Consider the following 15,780-nt stretch of genomic DNA (forward strand, 5'->3'; position numbering starts at 1 on the left):
TAAGTAATAAACATATATAAAATATATATATATATATAAACGACCCAAGTTGAAAAAGTTAAAAACAACCCAAGTTGGGTTGAAAATGGACAAACCCAGCGGTTGGGTTGTTTTGACCCAGCGATTGGGATGTTTTGACCCAGAGATTGGGTTGTTTTAACCCAGCGGTTGGGATGTTTTAACCCAGCGATTGGGATGTTTTCACCCAGCGATTGGGATGTTTTGACCCAGCGACTGGGATGTTTTGACCCAGCGATTGGGATGTTTTGACCCAGCGACTGGGATGTTTTGACCCAGCGATTGGGATGTTTTGACCCAGCGACTGGGATGTTTTGACCCAGCGATTGGGATGTTTTGACCCAGCGATTGGGATTTTTTTAACCCAGTGATTGGGATGTTTTCACCCAGCGACTGGGATGTTTTGACCCAGCGATTGGGATTTTTTTAACCCAGTGATTGGGATGTTTTGACCCAGGGATTGGGATGTTTTGACCCAGCGACTGGGTTGTTTTGACCCAGCGATTGGGATGTTTTTAACCCAGTGATTGGGATGTTTTGACCCAGGGATTGGGATGTTTTGACCCAGCGATTGGGATGTTTTGACCCAGCGATTGGGATGTTTTGACCCAGCGACTGGGTTGTTTTGACCCAGCGATTGGGATGTTTTGACCCAGCGATTGGGTTGTTTTGACCCAGCGATTGGGTTGTTTTAACCCAGCTATTGGGATGTTTTGACCCAGCGATTGGGTTAAATGTTTGACCCAACCTCCTGGGTAGTTTTATTTAACTCAACTATTGTTTAAAAATGACTGTATTATTGCGTAAAATAAACCCAAAGTATGTTGGAAATGAACATTTATTAAGTTTAATGAATAATAATTAAATAATAAACATTCATTAAAATGCTTATTAATAAATGTTCACCTTTTGATTATTATTGTTTCCTCTAGTAATTATGTGTCTGATTTTTAATTTCCAACATATTTTGGGTTCATTTTAAGCCATAACAGACATATAGTAATTTTTAAACAATAGTTGAGTTAAATAAAACTGCCCAGCACACCAAAACAACCCAACCGCTGGGTTTGTCCATTTTCAACCCAACTTGGGTTGTTTTTAACCCAATCATTTTTTTAGAGTGAATAAGCTGTTATAAATGTAGAATGAGTAGCACAGCTGTCTTTTAAGTGAACACTGCTACTTACTGCCCCAGTGTGAGTTTGTCCTGAAGTACAGTACACTGGTGATATCGCGAGACTGGACCATTAACAACCTGCTTGACACACACACACACACACACAAACACACGCGCAGCGCAGAGTGCTTCATGCGCACCAGACTCGAATCGCGCTGTGGAATAGAAACAGAGACTCCAACAACATCTGGACTCACACCATGAGCGCACGCGGGTCCATCTGAGGACACGACAGTGAGTATGAGCTTTGATGTGGACTTACATGCAGCTGAATGTGACACATTGTATCAGCGCGCGGCGCGTTTGATCCGCGAGTTCCGCTGCCGCTCCTCACGAGATCGGAGTTTATAACGTGCGATCCGAGCGACATCGGCTTGTGAAATGTGTTGGCGTTGATTAAAGAATCAAAGAAGACGCGTAAAAGTTATGCGTAATACCTAATCTTGTTCGAGCGCTTTACTCGAGTTGTTTTTAAAACAAAAGTGTCCTGTCACGAGCTCGTTCGCGCTTCAGAGAAACTTTAATATCAGTGCGACGCGTCTGTCTGTCTGGATCATATTGTAATTATAACGTGTTAAAACGCATAAAGTCAGAGAAGTTTGAGGTTCCTCAGAGGAACATATGGCATAAAGACACAGCTGGAGATTTGAGGCTGATGTCAGAGCAGCTGACTCTACCAGATCTCTCTCTCACACACACACACACACACACACACTCTTTCTTTCCGCTCACATGGACGATCGGCAGCGTTCAGTCTTCTGCTGCTCTGGAGCTGTTCTTTTCTCTTAGTTTATGGCGTTCGTCATGTTTTAGCTGTGTTTTCCTGGTGTTTGGAGATGTGAGGTGTTGTCTGCGCATGACTGGATTCATTCACTGCTGCTGTTTGATGGGAAGCTCAAACTGAACTTGTCTGAGCGCTGATATAGAAGAGGGTATGTTGATGCTGGCATTAGTTTAACAAGAGCATAACAGGTTGCTTGACTATTTTTGACAGCTGATATTCAGCACAACTTGGTTTTAACGTGTGTTCAGTGGCTTGTATGTTGAATTAGAAGTGAGATAAAAGATTTTTCTTTGTAGAAACACAACTTTTGTTGCATTAGACGTTGACTGAAACATTTGTTGTGCTCAAAAGGAAAAGCAGCTCGCAAGTTGTGCGTTTTTAACGCACCAGGCACGGGTTGGGTCTACTTTTGTTCGTCTCCAGCGGCCTGTAGATGCGTCGTTAAGTGAATGGCTACCCAGCGTTTATTTAACATCCAGTTTTTCCTGTTTTCCGGCAGGTTCCCCGGGCATAAGAATGGAGTTCCCAGACCATAGCCGCCAGTTACTGCAGTGCCTGAGTCAGCAGAGACGGCAAGGTTTCCTCTGCGACTGCACCGTGCTGGTCGGGGAGACGAGATTCAAAGCGCACCGAGCCGTGCTGGCCTCCTGCAGCATGTACTTCCACCTCTTCTACAGGGACCAGCTGGACAAAAGGGACGTTGTGCATTTGAACAGTGACATTGTGACGGCGCCGGCTTTCGGCTCGCTGCTTGAATTTATGTATGAGGGGAAACTGGAGTTCAGCAGTCTGCCCGTGGAGGACGTCCTGGCTGCCGCCAGCTACCTGCACATGTACGACATCGTCAAAGTGTGCAAGGGAAAGTTGAAGGATAAGGAGGTGTGCGACGGGACTGCGCTTCAGGAGGACGCGCGCGCAGATTGCGACGGGCAGAAGGCGAACGGTCACCCGGACCTTGTAGGTGTCAATTATGTGTCAGCAGAGGCCGAGGCCTGTGTCCGAACAGCTGGAAAAACAAAAGCTGATGTCAGTAGTTCAGCCGTCCCCGTGTCCCAGAGGTCCCGGGCGTCGGATGACACGGACTGCGCGCTGGATTTGTCTTTCAAGCCTCTGTCGAGCCGAGACGCCTTCCACCCCTCCTACGTCTCGGGACAGCTGGCCCTCGACAGCCAGCAGCAGGGCACCGAGCCACTTGTTAAAGACGAACATGACTTGCTGTCAGAGCAGGAGGACGGTGATCCGGTGAGCCCGGAGAGCCAGCGCTTTGGGAATAGCGCCAGGAGCTCGGTGGTGACAGGGTTCGCTGAACTTTTCCCCGGAAACAAGGCCGCTGCTGCCCTGCTCCCTCCGGAGGACGATCTGATGGAAGTGGAGGAGGAGTTGCGCGTGCGTTCGGAGCGCCAGCTCGGAGACAGCGAGGGCGAGGATGAGGACGACCTAGCATCCTCGGACATCTCCACCTCCAGCGGGGTTCTCCTCCCGCCGGGCGGGCGACAAGTCTGCGTGTGTCCGCTATGCAGTAAGGTTTTCCCGAGCCCGCACGTACTGCAGCTGCACCTCAGCTCGCATTTCCGGGAGAAGGACGGCGTGCGCGCCAAGCTCTCACCCGACGGCTCCGTCCCCACCTGCTCGCAGTGCGGCAAGACCTTCTCCTGCATGTACACGCTCAAGCGGCACGAGCGCACGCACTCCGGCGAGAAGCCGTACACCTGCGGCCAGTGCGGGAAGAGCTTCCAGTACTCGCACAACTTGAGCCGGCACGCCGTGGTGCACACGCGAGAGAAACCGCACGCCTGCAAGTGGTGCGAGCGGCGCTTCACGCAGTCGGGAGATCTGTACCGGCACATACGCAAGTTTCACTGCGGCCTCGTCAAAACACTGGCTATTGGATAACTGAAGCTCATGATGGTGCAATCAGCGGTTATAATGAACAGGCTTGAGGCAGGCTATTATCAGTAATAATAATAATAGTATCCAGTATTTTGCAATTGGCAGAAAATTTCTTTATTGACACAATTGTGTCTCCAGCAATCAACAATTTGATGCACTTGGGACTTTGACATCTCATGTATAAATATATAAACACACGCAAACACACACATACATGCATATATATATATAATATATACACACACACATATATACATACATATACATATATACATAAACACACACACACACACACACATATATACACATGCAATGCACTGATAAAACAGTTCTGCAGCTCCGTCCAGAAGATTTGGTTTCATATCTGCTGTAATTTATTACAAATTACTTGATCATAATTACGTTTTGAAGATGTACTGTATGGTTGATGATTTCATTGATTTGTGCATAATCTCACACACACACACACTCTCTTATTGACACACACAAACTCATTCACACACACACACACACACACACACACAAATACCTGAAGTACAGACAGGCAGATTTTATTTCTATAAGCTGTTACAGTTTGTTATGCAGAAGTTTTGTGCGCTTTTTGTCTCCTGAAGGGCTTCGTCACCGAAGGTTCTGCACTTGCCAACATTTAAAGTGACGTTTATTTGCCTTTTAAAGCTACTGTCAGTCAGAATTACGACATTTTTCTTTGAAAACTAGAGATATTTAGTTGTGTCCTCATAAAAAAGAAAGAATCAACCCTCATCAAATCTTGATGGCGGTCGGAGTTTAGAGGGAATGAAGGACTAGCTGAGTTAATACTAATATCTGAAAAACATTGATTCTTTATTTCGCTAACATCTACTGTTTTCTTTGTTTTGATTTGTTATATATTTCTGCAAACAGACATATGGTTGAACCACTGCTGACTGAATCGACGTGAGGCCGTTTTGAAGGTGTTTTCTTGACTTTGAACGCTTCACTAGGACAGAATGTTTATGTAGTAACAATAACTAGCACTAAAAAAAAAAAAAATCCACGTTATGCTGTACGTTTCATCGGTCCTGATAAACTTGATTAGTTATTTATTAGTTTGTTTTTTGGTTCAGGGTTTACTCTAGACTTGACATTTAAAGCATAGAACATGATTGTGCTGATATTTGCTCTCTAATATTGGGATAATCGATCAGTTGCTGTATGTGAGTACCTGATTTCATCATGCTTATCGAATGAAGTTTGACTATCAAGCACTTCTGTGATAGATACAACACTCATATACTGTAGGCTGCTATTTCTAACTATGTATTTATTGTAAATATGTATTTTATTTATCAAATCCTTGTCACATTTCGTCTGGAGTATAGTATGACTGAACTCTGCAGTTTTTCACACTGACAAGACAGTCTTCCAGCTGTAGCCGACGTTAAAATCGCTGTCGTTGTTTCCTCGTTTCTGAGGGAAAGAACTGTTTGGTTCACAAGCACAAACATCTGAATGACCTGAAGACTAATAATCTACCTGAAAGACCCACAATAATGATATTTCTTACATATTAAAACAACCGTGCATCATCTGTCGAGGGACGTGCTTCATTTGTTCACACTCGATCCTTTATTGAGATCAGTGTTCTTGCACGTTTGTTGGACAAATCTAATTTTGTTTGTTTGTATTTTCAGTTCTGTGCAAAATAATTATTACACTGGAGTTTGTGAGCAAGTAAATCCTTAACAGAAGATTTCACATGCTGGTAATTTAGTTGATTTGTGGATTTCAGTGAATGTTTTTATACTTCTTTTCTCTTTATTTTGATGTATTTACATGATCACAACTTTGACAAGATGTTCAAAGCAACATTCAGCCAATATATGAATGCAATAATAACTTATAATCATGGACAGTAAGAAGAGAGAATGATTCGGGCTGTTTGTAAACACATATCACGCTACTTTACTGTCAGATTTTCAGTGACAGTAATAATGATTTAAAGATGACAGGTGTGTTTCTCACTTCAGTCTGTATATGTACATTAATACTGGATTATTGTCTTCTAAGGTTCAGACTGTGAAATTGTATAATCATAAGTAATATTTATTGGTTTGTTTCTTGTGCAGAATTTTACTGTATCTCAGAATTTTGACTTGTAAAATGAAAGATGATACTAAGTTGAGACTTTTTAATAGACTTTGTAGAAGTGCCATTAGATGTAATATAATTTTTTGATAAACAAAAAACATATTTTATAGGAAACAAAAGCTTCGTTGTGAGTCTTTTAGTGAATGTAGATGACAATCTGTTTGATTTTGAATTTGCTTGGAATTCTTTGGTAATTTATTTTGATTCTCTGTTTGTGTGCGCTTGCTTTTTTTCTTTCTTTCTTTCCTTGTTTCCTTCTTCGGACACATTTGACTTTTGTGCCCATTTGTTTGTGCTGTGAAGATGTGACAATCTTTATCTAGATCTTTATTTAGCTTAAGCGTAGATTAAACAACATTTTCTGTGGAATTACTGTGTTTGTCTTTTTTTTTTTAAACAATGACGTTCAAGCGACATTGCATGACTGAAGATTAAGAATCTTCAAAATGATCAAAAAACCTGGACATTTCCAGCACCTTTAAAATTTCCTAGAAAAGGTATGAAAATTGCTAAAATCTTAGAAATTTCGATCACACTGTAAAAAATTATTTTCGTGATTTATCACAACATTTTTTCTTTTGTCAAATCAACTTCAGTAATTAATGTGGTTCAGATAACATAATAGTTTGAGTTTCTGTTGATTAAACCAATCGCCTTCATTGTATTAACTCAATTTTTTAATTTTAGTGAACTCAAAAATTTAAGGCAACCAGCACTTCTATTCAAGTCATGGGTTGAGCCTTATTAGTCATTTTTTGGGGTTATTTTTCCAGTGTTTGGGTGGTTTTTATGTTACCCAGCTCCTGGGTCAGACCTAATAACCCAGGGGTTGAGTTATTTATCGCGGGCTTTTTGCACCTCTTCAGGAGAGAGCAGTGCAGCTCCGTCAAATTGGTGCATGTCTTCGGTAAAATACAGGTTTGTGTACGTTTTATTTTATCTAAAAATTCGTTATTCTTCTGTATATCGTTTAATTTTATGCAAAGGGGCGCGATGTCAGTCACCTAAACGAGTGTCGCGTCGGTCTTTTCCGTGATGGAAACGCCTGATGCCAATTGCATAACATTTCGATTTATTCAAAAAGATACAGAATATAAATACTTAGGACGGTAAAATATTCTCAGAATTGTACACTGATTATTTATGGACAGGTTATGCCGGAGTCAGTCACAGCATTTCTCAGCTACGAGTGAAACGCAGGCGGCGGTCTAAAGTTATCAGTTCCCCCGCCGAACGCGAGCCATCTCCGGCACGAGATCCAGCGCCGTTACGGTGGAAACGGGACAACAGAAACTGGTCGATTACACTTGAATTACTTGTAAATGTTTCATTTTTACTTCTAATATTTGTTAAACGAGCTTAAAAACGATATAAAATATGCTATACTATAAAAAAAAATTGAGAGGAAGTTAATCCGTAAACATTAATTCATGTATGAATTAAAAGAAAAAATAAGCTAGTATTACAGTAAAATAAATCAACCCATTATTCTGGGTTAAATAAACAACCCAATTTGCTGGGTAAAATGAACCTAACGTGTTCTGTCCTATATTTACCCAGCCCTTGGGTTGAAAACAACCCAATGTTTTTTAGAGTGTAATTAGTTCACGGCTTCCTCTCAGCTCAATTATTGTATTGCTCTTTTTGAGTGTGATTTTTAACATGAATTTTTAAAAAAATCTCAGGTCACTCTTAGAAAACCAAAAACCAAAAAAGTTCTATAAGGAGAAATGTTTTAAAAGATTGCATAATACATTCACGTTTAATGGTTAGCTATGTCATTTTTTCCCCTAGTGATAAAGTATGTGTATAAGCTGTTTAATTCATAAAATTGATTTAAAATTAAACATTAAAGTTAATTAATTAAAACCAAATCCATAAAATTATCGGGAACCGCTAAAAGGTTCTGTAGCTAATATAATGCGCCTGACGGAACCATTTTAAGGTTCTATATAGAACCTTTTCTTCTAAAAGTGTGGAAAAGTCGTGGAAACCCGTTGGGAACAAGGGATGAATGACCTCAAACGTATTTCCAAGGAGTTTCACGTCAGTCGTCTGTCGGTGTGGATTTGTGTACAGAAAACACTGCAGCTTCTCCTGAATACAGATGATGTGGAAGGGGAGGGAATATCACACACACACACACACACACACACAAACTAGATATAAAGCAGGTGCAGTGTAGAGTGAACCTGCAACTTTATTCCGTTTTTCGTGTTCAACTTGTTTGACTTCCTCGTTCAGCATTTCCTCAATGAAAGAACGCCTCCTTCGACTGGACGCTCATTTGCATTCTGAGCAAACAAACAATTCACGCAGGAAAAGAAATGCGTGGCTAATTCGGAATCTCAAAGCCAATTCACTGGTCATTTTCTTAGCGAGCGAGATCCTAATTATTCTCCGACTGCACATGTAAAGAAATCCAGCTGCTCGTGATGTGATTCCCATGGCCCTGCCCCCATCGAGACCACACGCTCCGAGAGAACGACCCCCATCTACCGCCGACTCTTTTGTCTGCGGTTAGTAGTTCAGTGTGTCTATTGTCCGCTACACCTCTCAAGTTCTGCCCTGGAGCTCAGCGAACCGCTGTAGTTACGGGTTAGACCCGATTAAAGGGAATGACGTGTAAATGAGGGTGTGTGATGGCGCGTCTAGAAACTCAAGAATTTAAACTGGAGGCCCGGAGGAGGACTGCGGCTTATTCTACTAACATTTCACCTGGCTGAGGTCAGTCATAAAATTAGAAAGCGGTGGTGGTTTCTAATGGGGTCGGACAGCACTGAAAAAACTGTTAGAGGGTAGTGATAAAGCATATCGACCCCTTTCTCATTATTTAACATTAATATGGTACAAAAATCAAGATAATACCAATTTTTTTCTCATTAGTGGTGTATTTATGTGCTAAATGAGCTACTGTAAAGACACAAAAAGCCTTAGCACCGCTCAGAACAGCTAGAAAACACAGATGATTATTATATTCATGCACCATTGTACATATTATATTTCAAAGAACAGCATATAGTCCTAACATGGTACCATGCCTAAAAATCATGTTAATACCACGACACCTTTACCTTGGAATATGATTTTTTTTTCTTAGTAATGGTGTTTCTTAGCAATCACTCAGAACAGCTAGAAAATGTATTCTTGTATCAACAAGCTAATAATGCTCACAACACTTGAGCAACCAACTAACAACATCTTAGCAACCAATCAAAACACACTAGCAACCCCCCAGCAACACCTTACCAATCACTCAGAACAGCTAGAAAAAGCATTCTTCTATCAACAAGCTAATAATGCTCACAACACGTGAGCAACCACCTAGCAACACCTTAGCAACCAATCAGAACACCCCAGCAACCACTCAGAACAGCTAGAAAATGCATTATTGTATCAACAAGCAAATAATGTTCACAACACTTGAGCAACCACCTAACAACACCTTAGCAACCAATCAGAACACCCCAGCAACCACTCAGAACACCCTAGCAACCCCCCAGCAACACCTTAACAACCATTCAGAACAGATAGAAAATGCATTATTGTATCAACAAGCAAATAATGTTCACAACACTTGAGCAACCAATCAGAACACCCCAGCAACCACTCAGAACACCCTAGCAACCCCCCAGCAACACCTTAACAACCATTCAGAACAGATAGAAAATGCATTATTGTATCAACAAGCAAATAATGCTCAAAACACTTGAGCAACCACCTAACAACACCTTAGCAACTACTCAGAACACCCAAGCAACCATTCACAACACCCTAGCAACCCCCCAGCAACACCTTACCAATCACTCTGAACAGCTAGAAAATTTATTCTTGTATCAACAAGCTAATAATGTTCACAACACATGAGCAACCACCTAGCAACAGCTTAGCAACCAATCAGAACACCCCAGCAACTACTCAGAACACCCTAGCAACACCTTAGCAACCACTCAGAACAGCTAGAAAATGCATTATTGTATCAACAAGCAAATAATGTTCACAACACTTGAGCAACCACCTAACAACACCTTAGCAACCAATCAGAACACCCCAGCAACCCCAGCAATCACTCAGAACAGCTAGAAAATGCTATACAACACGTGAGCAACCACCTAGCAACACCTTGTTAAATGGTAATGATAAAACATATCCAACCATATATTGTGCATTAATAAATTGCTTTTAAATGGGAGGAGAAAATCTGTATTTTTTGATGTTAATGTCAAAGGTCATGCTGTGTTCAATCAAACTTTTCTTCTTTTATTGCAGAACATAAACACATACACTCTTACAAAATAAAGGTTCTAAAAGGTTTTTTTCCCACAGTAATGCCATAGAAGAACCATTTTTGGTTCCATGAAGAACCTTTCAGTGAACAATTCTTAAAAGAACCATTTTAATAATCTAAACAACCTTTTTACACAATAAAGAAACTTTTGTGGAATGAAAAGGTTCCAGGGTTCTTTATGGAAGCATCAGTGCCAATAAAGAAGTTTTATTTTTAAGAGTACATGAATCTATTCACATCTTGAATATGATACAATAACAACAACACAATAAACAGATGGATACACGTACACAAATCTCATTCGTGAGACGCCCTCATCCTCAAAAACCCTACAAAGTAAAAGCAGATCCAACCCAGACAACAATATGGGAAATATTTCAAATTAATTATTGTAAATCTTGTAAATGTAAAACTAAAATATTTGGTCAGTCATGTCACATAATTTTGCATATGTTTTAATTTCTATTGATTAAAAGGACATTTAATTTTCTGCCATAAATGATTCTGGTCTCCACTTGACGTCTAATATAAAATCTGGAGCATAAAACCAGTTGAAGGACTGGACTAGACAACTAGCAAATGAGAAACAAGCACGCCATGACTAGTTGTACTCTTTGATGAGCGCGCTGTCGTCTCTTTGACTTAATTAGATGTGTGTTTTGCCCTCGCTTATCAAAAAGCTTCATGTAATTTCCATTTCACCACAGCTAGCACATTTGCATGTATTCCCCAGACGACAGGAAGTCTTTGTAGGAGAAGTGAAGTTGAAACTTGGATGTCTTCACCTCGCAAGGCCAGCGGTGGGAGACCTTGACCTCTGAACGGACGGCCGGGGACATCTGGTGCTTGGCCATGTTTATTTATTTATTTACTTCATAACAAAAGACAGGTGGTCACACTTGAAAAGGAGCGATGCAGCCTCACACACACACACACACACACACACTCATGCACATAAAACAGGAAAATGAGCAACGCTCTGTCAGAGACGAGACCTTTGTGTCTTATATAATTAACTTCAAATCCTCATATATCCTCTTATATCCTCAATGTCACCTTATTAGCACTGTGGGGTCATACAGTGATGGTATGAGATGTTCATACTATGATACTTTGATAAATACCATGATATTGTATTCATGCAAGTATTCATCATATTTTCAAGGTATTTTAGAAAATTCCACAGTCCTAACATGGTACAGAAATCATGGTAATACCATACACTCGTTTTTTCTCATTAGTGGCGCTTCTATGAGCTGAATGAGTTACTGTATAAAAACCTTAGTAACCACTCAGAACACTCTAGCAACACCCTAGCGACCACTCAGAACAGCTACAAAACACATATGATTGTTATATTCATGCAACATTGTGTATTGAACAGCATGTAGTACACGCCTAAAAATGATGTTAATGTACCATACTTTTAAGTTGGTATATCCTCATTTTTTCTTATTAACTGTGTTTTATTGAACAAAGTAACAAGCCAATGTAAAAAAAAAAAAAAAAAACGTTAAAAAACCACTCAGAACACCCTAGCAACCAGTCAGAACAGCTAGAAAACGCATATGATTATTATATTCATGCACCATCATAAAAAAAATATTTATAGCAACTATAAAAAAAAACACCAAAGAAAACACCCAGCAACACCCTAGCGACCACCCAGAACAGCTAGAAAACATATATGATTATTATATTCATGCACAATCATACAAATATTTCAAAGAACAGTATGTAGTCCTGCCTAAAAATTATGTTAATACCACAGTACCTTTTGGTACTTTTATGTTTGTATATCCTCTGTATCCAACAAAAACAAGAACAGCTAGAAAATGCATTCTTGTATCAACAAACTAATAATGCACACAACACATGAACAACACCTTAGCAACCACTCAGAACAGCCTAACAATCACTCAAAACACCATAACAACCACCTAGCAACACCTTAACAATCACTCATAACAGCTAGACAATGCATTCTTGTATCAACAATCTAATAATGCTCACAACGCATGAACAACAACGTAGCAACACCTTGGCAACCACTCAGAACACCATATCAACCACCCAGCAACACCTTAAAGATCACTCAGAACAGCTAGAAAATGCATTCTTGTATCAGCAATCTAATAATGCTCACAACGCATGAACAACAACATAGCAACACCTTGGCAACCACTCAGAACAACCCAGCAACCACTCAGAACACCATATCAACCACCCAGCAACACCTTAACGATCACTCAGAACAGCTAGAAAATGCATTCTTGTATCAACAAGCTAATAATGCTCACAACACATGAACAACCTAGCAACACCTTAGCAACCAATCAGAACAAAACAACCACCCCACAACACCTTAACAATCACTCAGGAAAGCTAGAAAATGCATTCTTGTATCAGCAATATAATAATGCTCACGACAAATGAACAACACCTTAGCAACCACCTAGCAACACCTTAGAAACCACTCAGAACAGCCTAACCACCACTTAGAACACCATAACAACCACCCAGCAACACCTTAACAATCACTCAGGACAGCTAGAAAATGCATTCTTGTATCAGCAATCTAATAATGTTCACAACAAATGAACTACTACCTAGCAACACCTTGGCAACCACTCAGAACTCCATAACACATTTTCTAGCTGTTCCGAGTGATTGTTAAGGTGTTGCTGTGTGGTTGTTACTGTGTTCTGAGTGGTTGCTAAGGTGTTGCTAGGTTGTTGTTCATGTGTTGTGAGCATTATTAGATTGCTGATACAAGAATGCATTTTCTAGCTGTTCAGATTGATTGTTAAGGTGTTGCTAGATGGTTGTTATGCTGTTTTGAGTGGTTGCTAAGGTGTTGCTAGGTTGTTGTTCATGTGTTGTAAGCATTATTATATTGCTGATACAAGAATGCAAGAATCACTCTAACAACCACTCAGAACAGAAAGAAAACACATTTTTATATCAACAAGCTATAAATACTCAAAAAAAATGTTAGCAACCAACCAGAACACCTTCGAATCATGGTGGATAATTACACATGGCAAACTCATTTTCAAGACTCGTGAACATTGTAGAGCGTAAGAAGGAGGATATTAGTAACTTGTGTGATGTGAGCTGATGGAGGAGCAGCCGAACACCATCCTGCTCAAGCACAGCTGTCACTCCTTCGCTACACACACGTATTTATAGCAGTGGCATCAGCGAGGAAGGCCTGTGTCTCACTGTCTCTCTGTGCACAGCTGCTCCCGGATTCAGAGCCACACGCCTGGACTTAAGTCCGTCCAGGAGTCAGCAGGGCCCGTCAGGCCTTCAGGGTCCCTGGCATGTGGCGCAGAGAAAGAGGAGCCGCCTCGGAAGCCACGTCTGTGACCTTTTACAGTAAAACGCTCGTGATGAAAGTCTGGACAGCTGCAGAGAAGCCACAGACAAAAGAACACCGCCATATACACAGAGAGGAGCAGCGTGAGGAACATCTGATTGCTTTCCCATCTCCACAGCATGCATGAAAACTCTTGCCCTTAATATCATGATCTGTATTGTAATCATTTACTCACCTTCATGTCTTTCTCCTGTGGGACACAGGAGGAGATGCTCCGAAGACTTTTCATGAAATGAAAGAGGTTTTCAAGCTTCAAAAAGGATGTAAAAGTATTATAAGACTCAGTAAGAATCAGACCCACATTTACATCATTATTCGGTGATCTATCTTCAGGACTAGAGTATCACAGACAGGGGCGTTTGATCTCTGATTTAAGAGATGCATGTTTAATAGTGAGAGCATGTAAATAAATACATTATTTAAATATTCATAAACATAACATGTATTAAAGGAAATGTTTTGTCATATAAGCCAAAAAACAGTGTTATGTGCAGTAAAGACATTATGAATGATATACAGTATTAAAGGCACAATATGTAACTTTTCGCCACTAGAGGTCGCCAATTCAAAACAGGCGTAGCTTGATGATGCCGAAATTGAGTGTGGAATCATGGGAGGGGAAAAGAATCTGACGGGACTCGAGCAGAAATCATGTTCATGGATGAGATTATTAACATTACTGTAGTATGAAGCAGAGCAGGGCTGGAGCGACTGCTAATGAGAGACGAATGCGACACACGCCTCGAGAGCAGCGGGACTTTTATTATGTCACAGTCGCTGCTTCCGCTTCTTCCAGTCAAACGTATGTGGGGTAACGCAGCGCTGTTTATCATATTAGATACATTTGAGTGTTGAAAATGATGTTATAACATTACTCTGAGCGTTCGCTCGGTGATAAGTAATATAATCAAAACTAAACGTGTTGAGCTATATAACGATGATTCGTTTTCTGTCTATAAATGTATCCAAACAGTTGTTCCCTTGTCTAGTAAAACACAATATATTAAAGCGTCTTTGGTGTTTCCATGGTTTCTACAAAATAAAATCGGAAATCGAGGGTAATGTGGGTGTGACGTCACTGATAGGCGACGCACGGACATGGTCCGTGTCATGGTTAAAATTGCTTATTTCTTTGGATTTAAACATTCTTGGAAACATTTGGGATAATGTAAGTACACAAGTCAACAAAATATATAACACTTCTAGTGGTTTTTTGATACTTTAATCCAAAAATCTTACATATTGTGCCTTTAATTGCGGGGGGTTTGTTTCGATCAAATTGCAAATAGTACAAATTGTTTATTAAAAGAAATGAATTCTTTTATTCAGCAGTAATGCATCAAATTTATCAAAATTGACAGTAAAGACATTTATAAATGTTACGAAAAGAATCCTGAAGAATAAACTATCACAATTTCAACATTGATAATCATGTTTCTTGAGCATCAAATCATATCAGAATGATTTCTGAAGGATCATGTGACACTGAAGACTGGAGTAATGATGCTGAAAATTCAGCTTTGATCACAGAAATAAATTACACTTTACTATATATTCACATAGAAAACAACTATTTTAATTTGTAATATTTCACAATATTACAGTATTTTTGATCACATAAATGCAGCCTTGAGCAGAAAAGACTACATAAATCTTACTTAAACCATAATACAAGTACCATGGTAATACTATAGTACTTTCTCTCAGTGAAACACCCCAGAAGAACCCAGTTGCTCAAAGTCAAACGGAGCCGTAAACATCATGCAAGTATTCATGAGAGTTCAGTGTCCGACTGAGCTTAAAGTTTCCAATTTACACTGAAATCTGACTTCAGTTTCCTTAAGTGTTAGAATAAGGGGAGCATTAAACCTCTGCCTCCAGTATCTAGATTTAAATGCAAATTAATTGTTATATAAATACATTTTAAACAACTTTTAAAGACTTCCATTTCATTCTAAAAGAATTGCACAATTAAAGCAGCTTTAATGAAGCTAGTGAATAGTCCTGACAGAAGCACACGTCTCTTCAGAAGCACTAATGAACTATATTCAGATGCTGCCCTCTAGTGACCGACACATGATAACATCACTAATGAAACTAATGCAAAG

At 40.1% G+C, this 15,780-nt stretch overlaps 1 protein-coding gene across 2 annotated transcripts; it reads left to right on the forward strand.

The window, feature by feature from the left end:
* Window positions 1-1,272: 1,272 nt before the first annotated feature.
* Window positions 1,273-6,371, forward strand: LOC127499008 (zinc finger and BTB domain-containing protein 18.2-like). Of its 2 annotated transcripts, none has more exons than XM_051869059.1 (2): window positions 1,273-1,429; window positions 2,479-6,371. In XM_051869059.1, the coding sequence occupies exon 2, from the start codon at window positions 2,496-2,498 to the stop codon at window positions 3,870-3,872; it is 1,377 nt and encodes a 458-aa protein (XP_051725019.1). In that variant the 5' UTR covers window positions 1,273-1,429; window positions 2,479-2,495; the 3' UTR covers window positions 3,873-6,371. The 2 variants fall into 2 exon arrangements, with proteins under 2 accessions (XP_051725019.1, XP_051725020.1); XM_051869060.1 differs by lacking the exon at window positions 1,273-1,429 and adding an exon at window positions 1,981-2,127.
* The last annotated feature ends 9,409 nt before the right edge of the window (window positions 6,372-15,780 follow it).

This window comes from Ctenopharyngodon idella, chromosome 17 (genome assembly GCF_019924925.1).
Source record: "Ctenopharyngodon idella isolate HZGC_01 chromosome 17, HZGC01, whole genome shotgun sequence".
In the NCBI taxonomy this organism is placed as follows: domain Eukaryota; kingdom Metazoa; phylum Chordata; class Actinopteri; order Cypriniformes; family Xenocyprididae; genus Ctenopharyngodon; species Ctenopharyngodon idella.

What these genes read in the sequence shown, in the direction of transcription:
- LOC127499008 (XM_051869059.1), top strand. Translation starts at nt 2,496, where the DNA reads ATGGAGTTCCCAGACCATAGCCGCCAGTTACTGCAGTGCCTGAGTCAG.